Raw genomic sequence first — 22,104 nt, 5'->3', positions numbered from 1 at the left:
AATGCTACATGCAAGAACTTATCAACTTAAAATGAATAGTTATTATTAATATTATCATTATTGTTATTACTATTATTATTATTATCATTATTCAATGACTTTGAGTCTTCTGATTGTTCTTATTATATTGATAAACACAAAGACGTCTCACGCAATAGTAAATTTTAGGAAGATGGGGAGTGTTAACAGGAGAATAAGAGTTCTTTACCTATAATGTAGCCTAAGATAAACTTAAAATACAACTTTTTCCATCACGTTCTAACATACGTCATACCTTTTACCCGCACCAATTTTCCTCACAAGTTTTTTAACGAATCCCAAACCAATCTGGAATCCTTCCCTCTTTACGCTACTGGATGCATCAAGTACAAACACTAGATCCAGTTCTTTAACAGAGTTCTGGATTAAAGCCCTTCCTCGGGTGTCCATGTTTTGAGCATTCGTCTTGTTACATCCATTCTCGTTTCCGCGGCCACAGTCATATCCCAATATCGTGTTAATGATATTTTTGCGGAGAATTTTGGCAGTCTCGTCAACGTCCTTAAATTCGACTTGCAACTTGTCTGAAATGAAACCAAAATAGCATTTAAGAGGTAACCTCCCTAAAAGCGTTCCACTCGATTTGGGACTCGACAAAACTTTTGCCTTATATTTTTATCATCAATAAAACTGTCCTTCCTTATAACGAAGTTCCAGTTAGAATGAGGAAATTGTTTATTTTGCTGCCATTCCCAGCATTTCAGCGCTCGACAATTGTTAGCGGCGGCTAAAATGTGCTAATTTTAGACTCTGTTATACAGGTTTTTTAACGATCTTTAAAAAGTACTTCGAGTCATCAAATCTTAGACTATTTGCACTCATTTGGAAGCACCAGGCATAGGCATTATCCTTCTGTAATCAGCAAAAACTGGTCGTCTTTATTTCACTATAACCCGATTAAGAAAGCAAAATGCACAAGTAAATGCCTCAAAAACATCGTAAAATTTTCCAGTGTGGTACCTAAGCCAGACCTAAAAACATGTTTTAAATAAAGATTAATAGCTATTTTGTCAAGTTATTCAATAAAACTTGCGGCACAACGCGATTCAGAATTGAAGGTTTCAACTCAAATTTGCATATTGGTGCCGAATTCGCATTGCGTGACACCGATTGCCTTGATATTCTTTGTGATTCTACAAATAACACCTTTTTTTGTTTTTGTTGTCGTTGTTGTTGTTTTCTCTTTTTACTTTATCAACGAGAAAACTCGCCCAGCCGTTGAGTTGGCCTTCTTGGTTGCATGACTCCCTACCCCCATCCCTCACATCTCTTTCGGTCGCCCCCACAATCTTAACGTCTGGAAAAACATTTTTGTCGTACAGATGGCATTAACAAGAACCATGTTTCTCTTGTCTAGTTAAAAGGTGGGAGCATTTCCATTTTGCAGCGGCAGGGGAGGTCCTTAACACATTCACCTCTACGCTATATGGGACGTGGGTACACGGTAGTACTTGAAGATAATATAGAAACTATGGACTGCAGTTGAAAGAAGTAATTCGATATTAGTATGCGTTATTCGTATAAATCTACCGGCCTTCTATCACAAATCTGATTGTCTACTGTCCTGTGCTATGCTATATGCTATCAACTCCGTGATGGACAGTGAGTGAAGTGAATATAGCCTGACAAGTGTTCGGTTGTAAACTGTTTACACTACCACTCAATATATTACCCATTAGCTTGTCTGGTTGTTAGGCTTTGAACGACTAGGAGATTTATATTTGACTACTTTAGGGACATTTGTACCAGGCCTTTGATTCCTCGCATGCAATGTTGTTGGTTTTTTTTTTTTTTTTTTTTTACTTTTATTCTCACAAGGTTCGTGAATTTCTGTTTCTGGTGTATTTACGATTTCCTTCATTTTTTTTTTGTCCATAGATAGCTTTTAGGTAGATAAATAATCTGATGTAAATTGTTCTCGCAAAAACACATGAGGCACGATTTACGGACAGGTTTTCAGCGTAAGCGTTTGTGTATCCGCATACAGGTCTTACAATCGAGCGGGGAACTGGGAACTAATTGCACAGTGCGAGAAATCGTTGAAACTTTTGTATTTCTGTAATTAATTCGTTTAAAAGGCTGGCTCGATTTACAGCCTTGAACTTAAAGAAACAAACACGGCTTCTTTTGAAAAGCACGAGGTCTAAAACTCTCTAAAGTTAGCATCATGTAAAAGTTATGAAATGTCCGTTAGCATAATACAACAGAAACGAAGTGAAATAAATTTCACAGTCGCTTGGATATCATTTTTTCAATACACAGGGCCATATTTTTATTAAGGAGTTTAGCACAAAAGCAGCCTCCATAAAGGAGATAAGATTACAAACTAATAGTGAATTTGGAGAACTGCGGTCGCTGTTCGCATGTTCACAAGTCAGATTCACATCGGCACGGTATGATGTCTGTCATGGTTTATAGTCTTCTAATTTAGGCTTGCTTTTGGATCTTTAGCTAGCAAGCTTATATTTTGAAAAATTTATAGCCTTTTGACAACAGGCTATTAGTGTTGTTGACTGCTGTTGGAGGTGTATCACGAATTCCAGGTTGTCAGTTGTTTGCACTTTGTTAATTCCTTGATTGTCTTTTCGTCCTATCAGAATATTATTTTGGGTCCCAAGACAGAAACACTCACTTTTACAATTCCCAAGATAGATTAAAGAGCAATTATGTTCTAAGACATTTTCCTTGGCTAAAACTCAGACGAGTCGTGAAAGCCTCTATTAAATGTTTTCCTTTGCTTTGTCCATATTATTTTTCTTGGGTCGATTGTTTTGATTTGTTTGTATTTTCTGTTTCACGCTTTACGCATGTTACTTCTCAGGCTCACGGGTTTTCACTCTCAGATAACCCGGCCTTATACTTATGCTTACAATGTCATAGAGGCCTAAAAGTAATATTTAATGTGTTAATGTGGAATGATTGTAATACAGTATAATTTAACTCTTTTATTTATCCATTTGATGCAATGTCAAACAATGTAAATGTAATGGTCTAAAATATCAAAACTAGAAAAAGAAAACCTTTAGGGTGTTCTCAGATACAAGTGTAATACCAATATTAGAAACTGTTTGATTTCTTTATTTGATTTGCATTCTACCCCACACCAACACAATGCTGCATAATTTGTTTTTTGGGATTTATTAATTATTTATACTCAATGGATGTTTCATTGTTCCAATAAGCTTAAATTGAATCACAGGGACTGTGTTGACATATAATTTGAGGCAGAACTCCTCTCCAACCCTCACTGATGCAACTTCCATTTCAAATCTTGGCTGTCTGTATGTTACCAAACTAAGGACCACTATAACTGTGCTTGAGTATTTAATACACAGCACTTTTGTTTAGCAAAGAGTACACAGAGGAACCATTAAGTTTACTCATACTCGAACATGCATTTTAGTATGCAAGTGCATGTATATTTTTTTCATTCATTAGGCACATGGTATAAATTTACTCTCCATTTAGGGAATTCAAAAGTCATACATGAGCTTGCCTTTTTTCCCTTGCCCTTTTCCCTTACAGTGAGCAGTCATAGGGAGCTTGTTCGCTTGCTAAGTTTTTTTAAAAAACACCTTGTTCTGTTTACCTTGACATTAGTATGTTCCCAGTTGTTAAATCAGAGACTGGAACTCTCCAAGAAAACAAAACTTTGTGTAATAGAGGAGTATAAATACTAGCACTATAGGCTTTAATAATTAATTTTTCATTTCAAAATAGATAGCCCATGCTGAAGAATATTAGAGTCTGCTTAAGGTCACGCGTTGTAAAAAAAAACAAAAAAACTACAATTCGTTCGAAGGAACAATATCCAGCGACCATGTTCTCATTGTCTTTGAGTGCTCACTGGGACAAGGGGGAATAGCTGCAAGCAGGGGATTGAAAATCTCTTGCATGTCCTTTTATTTTTTCATTTCTGTAATGATGCCACCTTAGGCCTTATATATGTGCACATGCAGCTGATCATTGACAGATTATTTTCGGTATAGTGTGTTCTCCTAATATTCTCTGGAATCTCTAAAATTATTTATTGTACAGAAAAAAATAGCCATTCTTCCTAGACGTCCTGGGAAGATGATGTCCAAAATTTGACATGACTTCTTTACTACTGACTGAAAACACCGAGAAGTAACATCCCTTTATTTAAGGTTAGAGACTTGTCATTATAAAGAGGGGGAGGGCTGGTGAAAGTAGAGGAGGAATGAACACGCCATTAACCTGAACTTGTTTGTAAGCGCCGCCGTACCCCCGTGTGGGGATTGGAACTAGTGGACTAAAGGAGTTTTCGTGAGCACATGGAAATGACTGTAGTGTTTTTGATGTGTGAATAGAATTTCTCGCGCCTAAGAATATCCATAGTGGTCCTTCGAGCACCGGATACAGGAGAATCATAGCGGTTTTTGGATTATAGGGTCGCAAAATCGAAGCATGGCGGAGAACTCGGCGAAATTGCATGTGGAAGTGTCAGATGTGGACGTGCGAAGTGAAATCGTGACACGTGAAAGTTAAGGAACCTGCCGCGGTATTTGAGCGATTACACCAAAGTTCCCGGTCAAAAGAAGCTTTAGACAATCAACAACAGAAGAAAATCGATACGAGCAAATTTGACGCGGAAGATGAATATCCTAAAGGAGTACCTGAAGGAACGGAAAGACCGTAAGTTAATTGAGCTTGCGTGTACTCAACTCAATCGAGCGTGGAATCAATTGATCGAGAATCATGGAGAATTTCAACCCTTGTGTGATGACGATGAGGAACTGCATCAAGCAGATACATGGTTATTGGAGTCCCAAGCACTTGTAGAGGAACTGATTTGTAGAACTGTTTGCTATGGTGAAGTGAAAAAACACACTAGTGGAACGGTCTCAAAAGCTCACATCGAGCGAGAAGCACCTAAAATTCGGACGGAGCGAACCGACAACTCTTCAATCACCAGCTTTGGCCGTCAAAGCAAGAAAAGTAGCAGCAAAATGACTTCTTCTGTGTCTCAAAAACGTGCAAGAGCAGCGGCTAGGGAAGCTGATCTAGCTAAGCTGAAAGTAAAGCAGCTTAAAGAGAAAGCTAAATTGGAAGCTAACATTGCAGCACAGGAATTCAGGAATCTGAACACGAGGCAGGTAGGAAGGAAATTGAGGCATTGCTGTTAAAAGAAGAATTAGATGAATATGATTTGTCTGATCGTATGAACGATGTTGGGGATAAATCAGTGTGAGAGGACAAGGTAAAGATTGAGACTACTCCCAAAGTCAAATAAGAAGATGTCCTTATAAATGATATTAAGGACTCGAAGGAGAAAGTTAAGGAATGGTTGAAACAGTGAGCCCTAAGGAGGAGGAAACTGATAAAGGGAAAGAGAATGACACTTCTAAGTATTTACCTCACAAAGAAAGAATTGCGGATCTCTCACAGCCTGTCCTTTCAAAGTCAGCAATGATGACTTCACTCCCTAAACTTAACTTACCTGTATTTGATGAAGATCCTTGTGTGTGGCCAAACTGGTATGGCATGTTTAAAGCCTTAGTGCATGACCAACGGCTTTCCAAAACACAGAAAACGATCTATCTCAAAGCATCAGTTAAAGGAACTGCTAAAAAAGTTATAGCTGGGATGTTTTTTGGCGGTACAATGTATGAAAAGGCTATTGCAGAGTTGATTCAACGGTTTGGAAACCCCACCCTTATTTCAAAGTCGCTGATCAATAAGTTTCTGGAGATACCAGCAATTCAGGATGAAAACACTTCAATTTTAAGATTGTTTGTTGACAATTTGCACAATATTGTGAGAACACTGAAGACTTATAGTCATGAAGCAGATTTACAAGCAGCAGCTAATATGCAGCAGATTTTTACAAAATTGCTTCCGAAAATTGATGTAAGGTGGAGCAATTCATCGAACCAGACCCCTATGTTCTTTGCGGCATGTGAAGCATGCATCACGTCACGGCGAACTGTAATAGACTACAGTGAACGACGAGGCACGATGGCAAGCGTTGAGCACAAGGATTTCCGTCTTGTCACTTTTCAACCTCAACTTGTTTGATGCCATCCAGTTGGTAATATCGCTGATGCATGACTGAACACGAGACAGTGAGTGCATCGGTTCTCCAGTAGCCTTTGAGTTAAACGAAAGGTATAACTGAGTATCGTCAGCGTGGAAGTGAAAGTTTAAGCCATATTGTCTTATTATTTCTGCAAGGGGTGTGGTATACGTAGAGTATAAGACAGGACCTAGCACCGAACCTTGGGGGACACCGCAGAGAGGTTTTCGACTGGTGGAGTGCTTATTTGCCACTTTGACAAGTTGGGTGCCCTCTGTCAAGTAAGACGTTAACCAAGATAAGGCCTTTCCGGTGATTCCGAAACGATGTGCAAGTCTGCCAAATAGTATGTCATAATCGACCGATGAGCTCAATATTCTGGGTAATTGCAGTGGCCATATCATAAGAGGAGGGTAGGGAAACAAAAAAAATCTCTGTCTGAATAGGCTTAATCCCGATAAGATGAACTGATGATCTTTGGTAGCTAAATTACCGGACTTTAAAAGGAAAGAAAAAGCATTCCAGCTTTGACAGTCAAAGGCCTTGGTGTGAACAAAAAGGAACTTTGAACAACTGAACATTCTGCTTTTTAACAGGACAGGGAACTTTTTACTATAGAAGTGTATCCATCTGGAATAAGCTCGATATAAATTTGAAACTTTGCAAGAATCCCGCTTTCTTTAAGAGAGCTTTGTATCTTTTGAAGTTAAGTAATTTGATTTATTATTCATTCAAAATATTTCCCCGATTCTGATTGGCTAAAAGCACACGTTTAATTCACCATAACCAGTTACTGATGACCAAATTTGGAAGAATTTTGACTTTAACGAGGAAATGACGTCAAAAATGCAGCGTTTTCGCAGGTTAAGGCACCGTTAACCGAGAAGACCTGGGTACGAGGTTGAGTTGTTTTGGTTGAGATCTTGAAAAAATGGTGGACATTTCACTCGTTTCAAGAGTAAGAACTAGGTGAAAAAATAGCTAAAAACATGGCAAGAACAGCAAGAAGACAACTCGAAGGGCGACATCTGCTATTTGGAGAATATTTGCGGAGCTGGACAAACCTAAAAGTACACTATCGAAGATGAACTGAACATCGATGGATCGATGGAGGTAAGCATGTTTTAGCTATGTTTTTAAACTAGGAATTATTTTGAATGAATAGTAAAACAGTTATTGAATTCGGCTTTCGTATCGTATGAAGAATTGTGGAGATCTCGGAGGGTGTTAGCCGCCTCGGCCTACGGCCCCGACGGATAACACCCTCCTCGATCTCCATAATTCTTCATAACATACTCAGCCAAACGTGAAGATTATATGGCAAGGCCTGTTGAGCCGTTTTAGAGGTATACAGGTAAGCGCTAAAACTCAAAATTTAGAATAAAGTTGCACCTAGACAGGTGGAAGGAAAATCGGTTAGTTTTCAGGATCGATATCACAAGAGATCTAGAAAATGCACCAAAATTCAGTCAGCGAAATATGATATTAAGCAGCATTCTGACGCTAATTAAGATTAATTTGAGTTATTCAGAACTTTTTCATTAAACAATTTATCGCGGCTATTGAAAATACAAGGTTTAAAATATATTTATGTTATATTCGAATTCAAAAAAACAGATTTTTTTTATTTCTCACGGAGGTTATTTAAGGATTTCGAGTAGCAGGCCTAGATCGCACAAAAATTTGGCTTTTGTTAGATTTCAGCGTTTTTTTGTTGTCATAGTGACATAAGTTTTAATTAAAACTGCATTTCGACAAACCTCAATCTATAGTTAATCACTGGTGAAAATTTAATCAGCGATCGGAAAAGGATAAAATCACTTTTAAGGCGATTTAAAAATATCGATCCGGCCCTAGTTGTTCAAAAGCTGGATAACGCTATCCATTGGATAAATCACTATCCAGCGGATAAGTATTAGGGAAACAAATTGCAATATCCGTTGGATAGAGATTTATCCAGTGGATAGCACTATGCACCTTTTTAACAACTGGTGCTAGGTCTCCGAAAAACTGTATTGAAACACTCTAAACTGGTATTGGTTAGACATCTTATATCACCACTTTTTACCTCTGCATATTACTTCTGTACCGTTCCATGTGCCATTTTCCAAGCATCTTCTCACCGCGGAGCCTTTCAACACAAACCCATGGTTGCAATCAAACGTCACAATGTTTCCATGGTTGTATTTACTTCCGTATTTCCGGCCGTTTATGGGTGTACCAAGAATGGGACAGTCAGTGCCTACAAAGGCAAAGTATGGAAAAAGAAAATAAAGTAAAAAAACCTAGAAAACAGATTTTGATCGACGTATGAACAGACTCTCGGTGCGTGCGTTTTTCTATGAACCCAAAGACAGGAAGGGAAAAAACAGTTACGAACTTGTCTTTACAAAATACATTAAACTATATAGTTCCTTCAAAACAAGTGGTCATTGTCAAGCGCGAAATGAAAAAGTCCAATACTATTAAACATTTAGAAACCTCTTGCGACAAAGATTTGATTAAAAGACCTTAAAAAATTCCTTTTTACTATGTTAGCTGCCTAAAGAAGTTTGTAAGTACGAATCTCTCTTGCTACTGTACAGTACCGCAAATGATCCCCGTGTGTAAATGATTCCCAGACCACAAATGATCCCCAAAATGGACCGCAGATGATCCTCGACCACAAGTGATCCCCATTATTGACCGCAAATGAGAGGAAAATTACAATGGCCTGCTGTCAAGTTACTGGATCGTCGTGTCACGTTTATTATCGCAACAAAAAGTATTTATTAAACTGAGCACATTTAACAAATAAATGCCAAGACGGGAAAAAAGAAACGTATAACTACATTTAAACCTTAGTTTATCAAATTAATGTAAACAAGAAAAAATTAATACCATCTGTAAAACAATAGCTCTTGAACAGCAATGCGGTGTCTTGCTTAATTGCTTGTTAACATTTAAGCTAAACTGAACTAAAATTGACACTCTGTAGTTCAATTAGATACAATCTTCTTAACAAGTAATTCCTAAAATCCTATCTATCGGATACCTTGTATCAACTTCAGAAATGATAACTTTTGTTACGGCGAAAGTCTCTGAAAACGACCCCAAATAAAAGTCTGCTCTAGTGCAACCCCATTAGGAGAATTATTTGCTTAAAGGTTAAAAAATTTCCACTGAATCGTTCCTTCGTTTCTCTTTCCCTGAAATAAATACACAGGTTTGGGCCGACAGGGTCCTTAACAACAGACGCGAAATTTTTACGAGCTGCAGTTGCTGAGTGTATTTCGAAATAAACTGGAAACCTTCACAGAGTCATAAAAACAGTGGTCATACAATAATTCCCTATTCCTAGGCGTTAAAATGAAAGACAAGTTTTCTTCTTAACGCCCTTCTGGTCCCAAATTTTCATAGCAAAGAAACATCAAATGCTTGAAAGAAAGGAGAAAACAATTGACAAAAGAAACAGTTTGGTCATTTATAGTTTTATTCATTTCATCGTTCTACGCTGTTCAAATTCTCCGCACGTTCACCATCCGTGCGTAAAATCCATTCCATTCCTCCACTTTTTACCGGATCACTTGCGGTCGACAACGGAATCATTTGCGGTCGACGTCGAGGATCATTTGCGGCCCACTTTGGGGGATGATTTGCGGTACTGTACACTGCTTAAAGAAACTGACTTTCAAGCAACGAAGTTTTAGTTTATTTGGCACGGGAAAGCAAGCGTCCTTTACGCCGCCTCCCATTTGAACAACTGCTATTTTGAGGTAGATGAAATACGACAAGCTAGCGCTTTTGCCTATTCTTTCATGTACTTCTACGAATGCAGGCCCTACTCTTATACTTAAATGAGAGTTTCTACTTTAGTTTAAATTTGTCGTTTTGTCGTTGTTAAGGCGAAACATGGTTGTCCTTCCTCACGTACCGAACGTTCAAAACCACAAGGTACTAATAAAGCAAATGTAAACGTTTCAACTCCTGGCATTCTATGACTCATTTACTACAGAGGTGGCTAGCTCACTACGTTTGGTTGAGGAACTAGTAACGAAAAAGTTTACATGGTTTTCAGTCTTACTTCCATCTTGGCAGGTTGTTAACGATCCGCTCCATTCCAGACTTTCCATACAAGTTCTCTCTCTGGAACCATGCAATACAAATCCGTACTGACAGGAAAATCGAACCGTGCTTCCAACTTTAAAACGTCCCAATCGGTCACCATTTTTAGGTCGCCCTGGATCGGAGCATTGTTTCTCTGTGATGATTATGAAAAACAAAATTGAGACTTATAACACGAAGCCTGACCACAGTTGCACTTAAGCACCGTTACTGTTAAGTTATGTTATTTATCGCCCTGAATTTGATCAAAAACTTAAGGCTTGTCACGTGTTTACTAATTGGTCGCTTACGAGAGCTTTCAGTGACAGCTAGCTTGAAAAGGACTTTAAAATACTGGCTCTAACAAAAGCAAAAATATTCGCAAGTGCTTTGACTGTCTTTCCCTGAATTCTTACTAATTACCTTTGCAGTAGGGTAACTTTTGAGACTCCCATCCAAATTCCTTGCAGGTGATTGTGTCCTTGCCCTTTAGATGAAAGCCTTCGTTGCACTCAAACACCAATTCAGCTCCATAGCGATATTGAGGGTCCGTTGTCATTACATTTCCATTTGGAATTGTAATATTTCCGGGATTTCGGCACCGTGATAATGCTGCAAAAATTTAACAAAAATATATCACAAACCTAAAGGGATTTCTTGAGACAACAAGTGCGAAACTCATTGTAACGTTATCCTCGTTATTTTTGTCAGTTCTCTTATCAAGATTTTTATAGATAACAATTTATATAAAGAGATCTTCTTGGTTTTCTCTAGAGTTCATAAAAATCCAAAATCGCGAGGACTTTTAAGTTTTTAACCCTTCAAGGAAAAAGATCGCTTAAAAGTCAGCAATTTTGCAAGATATATCGCCCCCCCCCCAAAAAAAATCCTCCAATCTCCCGGGGGGGATAAATAATTACTGGTTCCTAATGACACAAGTTCCTTTGCATGGTCAGACAATTGGTTGAGCCAGGTACCTTACAGTTTGAAAGTCCTGACTCTTTCTATGGTCTGTACGTTTACGGTTAGTAATGGGAACGCAAATCAACGTTTGATGAACTCCTTGAACTTGAGCCTTCGAAATTAGTTTAGTTTTAACTTGGTTCATGGACCGATTTCCTTCAGAAGCTCCGTGTTGTCTCTTTTTAGGCTTGACAAAGGGTGGTTTATTCCCCCTCCACCCTTCACGATCGAGGGTCAAAAGGCAAGATATTAACTTACGTGAACACGAGGGGGGCTTGCTCCATTTTCCATCCTCGCGGCACGTTCTTCTACTCGGGCCTCTCAACTTGTACCCCTTTTTACAACTGTATGTTAACTTGCCTTTGTGGTCAAAGTTACGGCCATGGAATTCCGCGTGAGGTATGTTTGCTGGTCTTCCACAAGGCCCTAAAAGAAGCATAAAGCAATTGCATATTAAACCCTTTTCTCCTCCTCACTTGCTCCATTATTGCTACTGGTGCTTAAGTGCAAATGGTAATTGAATAAGCCATGGCAACTACTCTCAGATTATTATGAGAAATACATGCTTCATGGAATTCAACATCCTCGCTATATTTTTTAGTGTTATTTATCGCGCCGTCTTGTTGAGTGTTCGTTACTTCTATAATCTATAATTTATGTTTAAACTATTATTCTGGATCATGTCCTATAATGTCCCTTTTTTTTTCTAGACTTAACATGGCTACTATCATTTTGAATAGAACAGTTTTAACAAAATCTTTTTTGACGTAGAACATTACTTGACGAAATAATTTTTACTCCTCGCGATTAGACGTTTAAAGCGATGCGACAGAAGTTGCAATGGCGCGGACTTGTAATCATGAGTATTTCAATAAGAAAGAATAGTTATTTTAAGATTTCTTTGAAGGAATTAGCTTCAGTGTAGTCTTTTCCTCCCAAATAATAATAACTTTGTTTTTTAGTGTCAATGTATTTAGCTGAACAGTTAGCTAATTGAGGACACTTTCCTACGTACTGGCACACTAATTGCTGCGGAGCGACCGTAGGGAGCGAGCAACAACATAATCAGGATTTAAAGAAAATATATAAGGGGCGACGAATTCTCGAATTCATCACTTTTTACCACAATGCATTACATTTAACCACACTTTTTAGCACAATGCACTGCACTTAACCAGAGTGCATTGCGCCACGAATAACTCAAATAAATAGCATCATTCGCTGACCAGACTCAGAGTTTTCTTTGTAGCAAATTTTCTACAGCACGGTTAGAGGTCTTACCAAATTTAAGACATGCAGGAGTCTTTCAGATGAGTACGATGGTTAACTTGGGGATTGGATTTCAATTCAAGAGCCTTTGACTCGTCCAGGTGTTAAACCTGACGAGAAGATGAGCATTTGCTCTTCCACTCCGCAACACCGGGGATATACAAATTTCAGCTTGCTAGAAGGTGATGTGAAAGTGAGAAAATGTCATGCCATGCTATTCTTAAGAACCTGTATGAGCCGAAAATGCATGTGATTTTTGACCATTCGCTTGAAAATAACAGCGGAAATCGAGATAACGTTGCAGACGAGGACGTGTATCGGCGTTTTGAAAAGCATAATTATGTTCTTTCATTCATTCATTGCCATGGAATATGCGTTTACATTGTTTTTTTACTGTTAATAGCTCGATTAATTTGGCTGGCGATCATCTTGCCGGCGGAAGTTTCATGGAAAAGGCATTAAATTAAAGACTTTTCGCAGAATTATGTCATCAGTCTCTGTGGTGTAGTGGTTAGGTGTAGTCACGTCGAGCCGATGGTACAGGGTTCGAGTCCGACCGAACTCTTTTTTTCCCGTTTTTTGTGTTGCTGTTTTCTATAAATATATAGCTAAATAACTGTTACTTAATAAAGTGCAAGAAACATCGCAAGAAAAGTATCGTGTTTCCAGAGAAAAGATAGTACACCGTATATTAAATATATGGATAAACAATCTGAATTTCTATCACCTCCTACAATTTACTGTGGGAAAACAAGAGTTGATAACCACTTGATCATTTTCTAAACAACGTTCCCACGAGTTCTTTCCATAGACTGATAGTAATTATTTTAGTGCTTTCCAACATGCAAATGGGGCATTCAATGTCATTTTCGATTCTTTTAAGTCCCGCTGCCTAACTAATGCCAGTATCAACAGAATGTGTCGCAGCATTACTATCTTTTAGATACCCTAGTCTATTACATAACTTTAAAATCAATGATCTTACCTAAAACGTAAAACTATTTACGAATGTACACAACTCAAAATTTACGCAGGTCACAGCATTACTATAATTATCTATATTGCTCGAAAGGTCCACTCCGCGTATACGTTTTTTGAATGCTTTGAAGTTTGTCAAGTTCCTGAGCTCACTACTGACCTTTGACTAAAAGGAAGGTCCTTCCCACTCCTTGGTAGCGCAGCCAATACCTCCCAAAGGCCACTGTATCAAAGCGGGGTAGTTCAAAATCAAAGTTTCTTAGGAGTCGGTGTGTACTTTTGATCGTGAATAACTCAGATACTCACTTTGGCGCCATCCCGTATTTTACTTTATACAATAGTATTGCCGAATGTCTTATTTTGAAACCCTTTGTCATCACGCTCCTACCAAAAGCGTGATAAAACCCAAAAATCAGTGGATGCTACGTAAACGCTAAAAGCCGTGCATGTAAGAAAGAAACCTCTGCTCGCATGCCATTACAAAGATAACAGCAGTTGAGAAAAATCAGGGAAAATGAATGTAACTGCCTTTAAAACAATTTTGAGCAGACAGATTGCCTTATAAAACTAATTTAACAGGAATATACACAAACTGAATAGTCTGTCGCATAAGGTGCTAAACTTACTCTTCTTTCTCCGCGGAAAATGTAAACTCTACACTGACTCTACGGTATTCCGTCTAGACGTCTGGTGCATTATAAGAAGCTATGTAAACGAGCATTACGACGCGAACTGCGAACTTGAGGGATCTCCTTGAGAATCTATTCGGCTGTTTTTCACCGGTTACACGCGACGCATTTTCCTCTGAAACGTCCTTATTTCTCTTCGCCGAAGCTGATGTTACTCCAGTTGGCGATCGAAGTTAGATCTCTTTGCTTGCACTCTTATTTCTTCTCGAATTCAATATATATTTTTGTTACAGAAGCGACATAATAAGCTCACGCTGACATCCGTGATGAGAAGTTAACGAGCGCGGATTTTTTTTCCTTTTCCCACAATGCAGAGCCTGGTCCCAGGCTAAACCCGTGAAGTTACTTTTAAACTTATGCTAAAGATTACGCGTGTGTACGTTTCTTGCTCCACTAGAAATAATTACTCGTCGCTGCTGAAGCGTCAAACCTTTGTCTGCTTGATGAAAATCCATGTATATATATCATGTTCAATCGCCCCATAATTTACATCATTCAGTGCCTCCGATGTAATTATTTGACTGTATTTTATAAAGCGAAAAATTAACAAATTATTAATACACTATTATATGAAAACAATGTGAAATGAAGTCTAAAAAAGAAACTTATACCTAAACACTTGGGTTCTTGCTTTTTCGTCCATTTCCCATTCTTGCACCTCCGTATTTTCTGACCAACCAACTTAAATCCATCACGACACCGATATCTTGCCTCGGAACGCCTGATGTCTATGGTGATCATGGTGTTGCTGTTTGGTGGATTTTTTCGAATTTCTTGTAGTAGTTTTCCGCATCCTCGCTCTGAAAAATGTATTATTTATTTTATTTTTTTTTTGTCTTTCACAGCTATTTATTTACAAATCAAAACAAGCAAATTTACATTTAAGCATAGGAATAAAGAAAAGAAGAGGAAGGGAATTGTTAAGTGTTAAGAGTGGGGCGATTTACGTGAGCACGTGACCTGAGATAGGCCCCGCCGTCAAAAGTCTGGGACTGGAAGAGAGAAGAGATTGTAAGTTGTAGGCGGGGCTCTTGAGGGCGGCTCCGGAAGCATTCGTTCAGTCACGCCCATCCGCAACCGGGAATTAAAGGCACACAGTCAGCTGATGCACATGCGCATTAGACACCATTTCTTAGCTGATTTGCATGTAACGAGACACTCGCGTGAAACAGAAAGTGAGAGTATTCGGAATACCTAAAACAAACCTTGTAGGGTTTAACAAGTTACAAGCCCAAATCGTGATTATAGACCCTAAGCCACATCAGAACACATATATATATTTTTTCTATAATACCATTGAGAATTCACCGATGGATTTGTCCAGGAAAAGCCAAACATCGGCGAATACTTCTGAATTCGATCCAGTAGAGGTGAGAAATCTGAGTCGGAGGCGGCATGAATCATTGTCGAAGGTTCAAGGTCGAGAAAGCTTGATTTTCCAAACATATGCAACCTTTTCCGTCGATTTTCCAAATACATATAACGTTATGTGCTCGCCAATGTTATTGATTCATTTCTTTTGTTATTTTGGTAAACGAAAGCGATTTCTACCGCCCGGCGCCTACGCGTTTCTTAGCTCTTCTGTTCATGTTCTGCACTGTTTGTCACGTTTCCCAAAAAAAAAAACATTAGGATACGGAGCAAAGAGAAGCATAAGAAGATCTCATCTCTCCGGGTACGTGTCATGATCGCGCAATTTAAATGTTCTAAGCCTCTCTTCACTGTCAAGGAACGCTTTAGTTCCAGACTCGTAGTCTTACTTTAGAACTTAAAACAGAAAGTAGCATAGACTGGAAGACTCTTAGACTGCTTGTTTTATAAAGCTGAAACAAAAGTAATTACCATAAGATGCACTACAGGACATCGCGCTATAGAACATGAATCTCAAGAAAGAAAGAAATAGAGAAATAGACCAGCTTCATGACCTCTAAATGTGAGACCAGCGGCCAAAAGTAAGATTTGTTCAGTCAATTTGTTTAGAATCGACTCTAACTCTATGTATTGCATAAGCAGCGCTGTAAAAAGAAAAGTAGGAAAACCTCTGTTGTTCAAGCAAACTCTAAGGTCAAGTTTCACGTGCCTGGCCTGTCAACATTTCAGTTTTTACGCCAAAAAATCACTAGACCGTGAAAGTCCATTCTCTTTGGCTTTGCGTCTCCCTCTCCCGTCTCGCGCCTTCAGTCACGCGCGGGGTCATTTATGTGTCTCGGGCGTTTTGCTCGACGGACCAAGAAAAAGAGAGACTGCTCGTAGTCTAGCTTAAGGTCTTATTCTCAATTTTAGACAGGAGCGCTTTGTGGTCCAGGGATTTAACGAAATCTTGAATAAAACTAAAGCTGCACATGCGGCGCGGAATAGTGAGCGGATGCGATATAATAATTAAGAAGGGAAATCGGTCAACCTTGCCGAATGATTTGTTTCACTGATTTGGTTACTGAAGGGAATTTTAGAGTCAACAACTGAAACTTACTTGCACCCTCAGATCGTTTACTGAGAAAGGTCAGCGAAACCAAACATATGAACAGTAGAACCTGCAAAGTAGGAAAGAAAAATTAACTTGCGCATATTCTTATAGTTTCTTTTCATTCAACAACAAGAAATGTCAGAGAAAAGAAAAGGATTTAAAAGACACCATCTTTGCTAACCTAACGACTTAATAACAAATACACCTTTGCGTTGCGAGTCTAACTGTCCCTTCGATTTTTCCTTTATGTCCTTCCGTTGTTATGGCAAAAGTAACAAAGAATTCGATACCTTACTTTTAACTCGTGGGTACGCGCGAGCGTACCACGAGTTATTGCAGGGACAGAGATATGCAAATGAGTCACTCGCTCCCTCGTAGTAGACGCACTTCGTTTAATCGGGTCCGAACTCGAGAGCGCGAAGATCTATCGTTTCCAAAGAAGCACGCGCTCGCCGAAGTTCGGTGGCATCAAATTCCTCGCTGAGAGCGTGCATCGTGCGCTACAGCACGGTTAGAGGATATAGGTCTTACCAAGTTTAAGACACGCAGAAATCTTTCAGATTAGGACGATTCAAGAGCCTTTGACTCGTCCAGGCGTTAAACTTGACGAGAAGATGAGCATTTGCTCTTCGACTCCTTTTACTTCGACGCTGGCTTGATCTCCTACCCTGTAGTAGTGTAGTAGGTTATGTGTATGAATGAATGTATGGTAAATAAAGGCACTTCTTCTTCCTCTTCTTAAGGACTCCCCAAGATCGTGGGGGGAAATGGATGTGATTTTAAGTGTTAGCTTTAAAATAACAGCGGAAATCGAGATACGAAAACATAAGCTTATGTTTTACGCCCTACTTCGCGGAGGAGTTGTGTCGGCTTTGTATCGCATATGTTCTTTCATTGCCATGAAATGCGTTTACATTGTTTTTTACTGTCAGTAGCCTGGTTTCAATTAGCCTTAATTTCATCCGATTGCTTCGAGTCGTTTTTTCAATCGGTTAAGTATGGCTCGATCGTTTGCCGGCGGAAGTTCCATGAAAAAGGCATTAAATTTGAGACTTTTCACCAAAACATACATTCTTCCTCAATGGCGTAGTGGCTATGTATGGTCCGGTCAACCCGAAGGTACCGGGTTCAAATTCTGCTAAGGACCTTCTTTTTCCCTTCTTCCTAATTTTCCTTTTTTCTTTTGTTTTGTTTGCTTATTTGTTTTGCTGTGTTTTTTTTGTTTTTTTGTCTTTAAATATATACTTAAATAACTGTTAGTAAAGTGCAATAAACAGCAAGAAAAGTATTGTGTTTCCAGAACAAGGATAGTATATTTACAATCTGAATTTCTATCATTTCCTAAAATTCACTGTGGGAAAACCAGAGGTGATAACTAATTGATTATTTTCTAAACAACGTACCCACGAGTTGACGATAGCCTTTCTTTGATTATCCGTTTCAAAGAAAGTGTTGCTTTCACTGTAAGTTGTGCTTAATTTAATCACATGGCAAAGTATTGCTCTTTCAGAAGTTGTGACTCACAGACACAATCAAACCGAACACAATCCATATTAGAGTCTTACAATGTCTACAGTTAAATAATCATATAGACTTTAATTCTGAATTTTAAAATTCTTTTCGCATACGGCTGTTTCATGCAGTTCTTTTATCTGACATCAGTCTATGCAATTAATAATCAATTGTATAACTGCAAATCATTGCTTTCCAGTGAAGATAATCACCTAGACAGTATGGCAACGGAAGCAACACTGAGGTCAGGAATCTGAAGGGTCCGGCATTTACAGACTCTGTTCTGCGATTTAAAAATGTTTATATTCTGTTACAGTGTCTTGAATTCTAAGTGGGCATACTATAGGTAATTCTTTATTTCTGCAAACATCTAAGTGCAGTAATAGCAACTGTTCATCAAAAGGACGCCTAAAATGCGTGTTCGTCTCACCTGTGATCGGAAGTACATACTTGTCCGTTGGTTTTACTCTTGGTTTGAGTAATGATAGGAAACCTTTCCAGGCAAATAATGAAAATATAAAATGATTTTCTTTCCTTCACCAGCGTGCTTCAGGCTTTCACTTTCCTTTGTTTATTACAAATCGCAGCGATCAGATGTTACCCCAAGATTGACCATTTGCCAAAAAAATCAAATTATCTGATATGCCGGAGACTCACGGAGTGCGTTAGCACACTCTGACAAAGCCGTCGTTTAAACATAAAGAAAGGTCAAACCATTTTTTGCCCCTTAAAGCACCCTTTGGTGTGACGCGTTTTCAACTTCTTTTTTTCTTTCTATAGTTTTGCTTCAAAAAATCAAGCAATGAAAATAATAATGATAGTAAATAACCATAATAGTGATAATAAATAATAGTAATAAATAACAAATAATAATAATAACTGAAACTTGAGTAAATTTGAAGAGACACACTGAACATGCTCAGGGAAGGCTCCAACGTATTGCCAATGACCCGATGCGGTTATAAGTTTCTTGTAATTTAGTTTAGTTCACTGTTACTTCCCAGAAGGAATAATGTTCACTCACCCACTACGCTCTAAATCTTACCTTGTTTACGCTCAAAACATTGGCTTCATGTCAAGGTAAGACTTGGCAATCAATTAGTTGATCAGATTACACGTGATGAATTACTGTAGCCTGTTCGTTTGTGTTGTGTTCCTGTTTCTTGTCCAGTAACAGGTTTAACAGGCACTTATTAATGATGAATAAATAACACCAGTAAGAGCGTGTTCGATTGACCTTTTTCGAGAATAAGAATAAAGCGAAAAACCTTTAAAACACTTATTTAGGTGCTTATAGCCTGCGTAGCAGGCGTCGAAAAGGGTAGAGGTAGGGAATAGGGAGGAAAGGAAAAACGGAGGGGTATGGGGCAGAGTTTTGCGCCTGCCACGCAGGCAAGGCGCTTATTGTTTTGCAATAGCTAGACATCTGCTTGAATTAAATTTCTCGATCTATGTCATGTTTAAGTTTCTCAAAAATCTGGGTACTACAGATTTGCAACAAAACTTTCGCTTATTCTTATTCCGGCATACGATCTATCGAACGCACCGTGATAAGATATAGCACTTTGCACTAATGACTTCACAAGTTTCTGGTCCCTGCTGTGACTCAGACATTGAACCTGACCAGCATAAGAGTTTTGTATGGGAAAGTCACGTTCGCTAACAAATTTTCGTCGTGTTTGAAGGTTTCCATAACATATATCCTGAAAATAATCATCGCGTGCCAAGATGACGTTAGACATGTAAAAAGCTGATGAGTGATTATGTTTCTTATGCAAGCTTATTTGGGGTCATTTGGTCACTTTGCGGCATTTTACTAAGAAATGTGTGGAGAGCAGGGTTTCAAAGCTGTTCATAAAACGGTGCATTTGGTTAAATGTATAGGCAAAGGTTGCTTAATTTTTTTTTTCGAGTGCTTATGTTACGCTACTTGATATTTACAGAATGTAAAGTACTGGGATTCCTACTTATCTACCTGGCCGCACAACAACAGAACAAGCTTACACAATTTCCGGTTTGTGCTAATGTCGATGTGCTTTTCAGCTTAGAAATTCTGCCACAGGCTTGCTTGAAGCACATACAAACTCGATTTTCTCTTTAGTAATTTTAGTTTTGGAGTATTACGCAGCCAGATATGTTATGTCATTTTTTCAGTACATGGTGTGCTATTTGACTAAGATTGAGCCAGAAATCCGTTTTCAGTAGCCTTCTTTGATCAAGCAGCTCTATTTTCTGATTTTAAACATTTATTTGAGTTACTTGGACCAGGTTTTGGTCCCAGTAGCAGTAGTACCTTTTATATATTAGAATAAAGCCGAAAAAAAAATTTAAAAACGCTCCGTGCGAGTTTTATGAACAATGTTCATGTCCGAAACGCATGTTGCTCCTACAAAGCAATGGAGTAGAATGCAAAGTTTGTCTGAGTCACGCAGGGGGACTAAGGTGACAAAACCTATTTTTAGTAATATATTGAAAGATAGGTCGAAGGCAGTCTGTAATCTTTAATTAGCCAGGGCCTGCCGGCCAGTAGGGCTATCACCTAGATTTGCCGTTTTCTTCTCAAAACAACTAAATCCCTGCGCTTTGTGGAAACAGTACCCAGAAATGTTTGGAAAATGTGGCTGAGAACACCGAAGCAAATTGTCCAAAGCCAAATGAGGGTCCCGTGTTATATGATCCTGACCACCAAGCTGTTTACAATTTTGAACTGGATACTGGAGGGAACAGCCCACGTCACACCAAATATTTCAACCGCAGCCGCAAATTGTTTTTCTCCGCTCAGAATTCTGCGGTATGTGCAATTCTCCATGTTCCAATCTACCCAATGTCCATCTGGTCACCAATAACATAGAGATTACTTCATGGTTGGTGAGTGCGTACGGTTTTTATTCTCGAGCGAGCGACTACAGGCGATTACCAAAACACATTACCGTACCACTGAGCATACAATGCTAAAGGCACTTTGATTTCAATGTATATAGCAACAACCTTAACCCTAGAAAGAAGCTAACCGTTTCCAGACAGTGCTTAATCCTAATCAGTATGGTCAGTCACAATCATTACAACAGTTTTATTACAAAAATCTGTTAAAGCAGCATGATTAAAAATAAAAATATTATGGTTCTAGTGAAGCCTTTTAAAGGTGGCAGTCCCGCTAATAGGACAATCACATGACTTTTGGACCACGTATAGTTTATTTGTGGCCCGAGTAGCATTTATATTGTTTTCCCTCATCCTCCCATTCTCCTACCGACAGGTTATTTGAGTTTGGCCTTTTTGGCTTGCCACTGGGCTGGATCCGGGCCTATCTGACCTTCTAAGCATACCTGTGTGGGAGAAAAATTGTAGGAGAAACAAAAGAAATGTGGTGGTGGTGGAGGGAAACAAAAGAAATAAGGAGGAGGAGGAGGTGAAGAAGGAGATGGTGGAAAAAAAAAAAGAAAAGAAATGATGAAAATGAGGAGGAGGTGGAGCAACAGGAGGTAAAACAATTAAAACGTGGTGGTGGTGGTGGTGGTGGTTGTGGTGGAGGGAAACAATAGAAATGAGGAGAAGGAGGAGGAGGGAATTTAGAATTGAGGAGGAGATGGCGCAGGAGGGAATTCAAGATTGAGGGGGGAAAATAATAAAATGGAGGAGGAGGAGGAGGAGGGAGTAAAAAAATGAGGAGGGAAAGTAATAAAATTGAAGAGGAGAAGGAGGGAAAATAATAAAATTGTGGAGAAGGAGAGAATTCAAGAAAAGGGGAGAAAAATAATAAAAGTGAGGAGGGAAACAATGGATTATGGAGGAGGAAGGAAAATAAAAAAGAAAAGGGAGAGGGGGTTAGTAAAACATTGTGCGCAGTTTTAAAAAAAAACTAGCTTGCCCCCTTTGACTATTTTGATAGATTCCTTTTAAATCACTGAGTATTTTATTATTTGTTTATTTTAGTCTAAAAAATTGGAGGCAAAGTTTAGCGGTGTCTTTATCAGATATAAAGAGACTCATTAAGGTGATTCCCTGGTTTTGCATTGCGCATCTCTTACTGCGCATAACAAGATGGCCGCTGTAAAAAAGAGCATGTGAAG

General features: G+C 38.7%; 1 protein-coding gene across 1 annotated transcript in view; it reads right to left on the bottom strand.

Moving 5' to 3' along the window:
* Positions 1 to 18,703, bottom strand: part of LOC140938700 (complement factor B-like) — a 43,376-nt gene extending 24,673 nt beyond the window's left edge. The window contains exons 1-8 of the mRNA XM_073388202.1: positions 18,465 to 18,703; positions 16,529 to 16,589; positions 14,670 to 14,858; positions 11,381 to 11,548; positions 10,583 to 10,771; positions 10,140 to 10,316; positions 8,145 to 8,318; positions 275 to 563 (exon numbers count right to left, since the gene is read on the bottom strand). Of these exons, the coding sequence (XP_073244303.1) occupies positions 275 to 563; positions 8,145 to 8,318; positions 10,140 to 10,316; positions 10,583 to 10,771; positions 11,381 to 11,548; positions 14,670 to 14,858; positions 16,529 to 16,589; positions 18,465 to 18,482 (1,265 nt within the window). The 5' untranslated portion in view covers positions 18,483 to 18,703. The remainder of the gene's footprint in view (positions 1 to 274; positions 564 to 8,144; positions 8,319 to 10,139; positions 10,317 to 10,582; positions 10,772 to 11,380; positions 11,549 to 14,669; positions 14,859 to 16,528; positions 16,590 to 18,464) is intronic.
* Positions 18,704 to 22,104: the final 3,401 nt, after the last annotated feature.

Source organism: Porites lutea, chromosome 5 (genome assembly GCF_958299795.1).
Source record: "Porites lutea chromosome 5, jaPorLute2.1, whole genome shotgun sequence".
In the NCBI taxonomy this organism is placed as follows: Eukaryota; Metazoa; Cnidaria; class Anthozoa; order Scleractinia; family Poritidae; genus Porites; species Porites lutea.
Note: the sequence above shows the minus strand (reverse complement) of the source record. Positions and strands in the feature narration are given on the sequence as shown.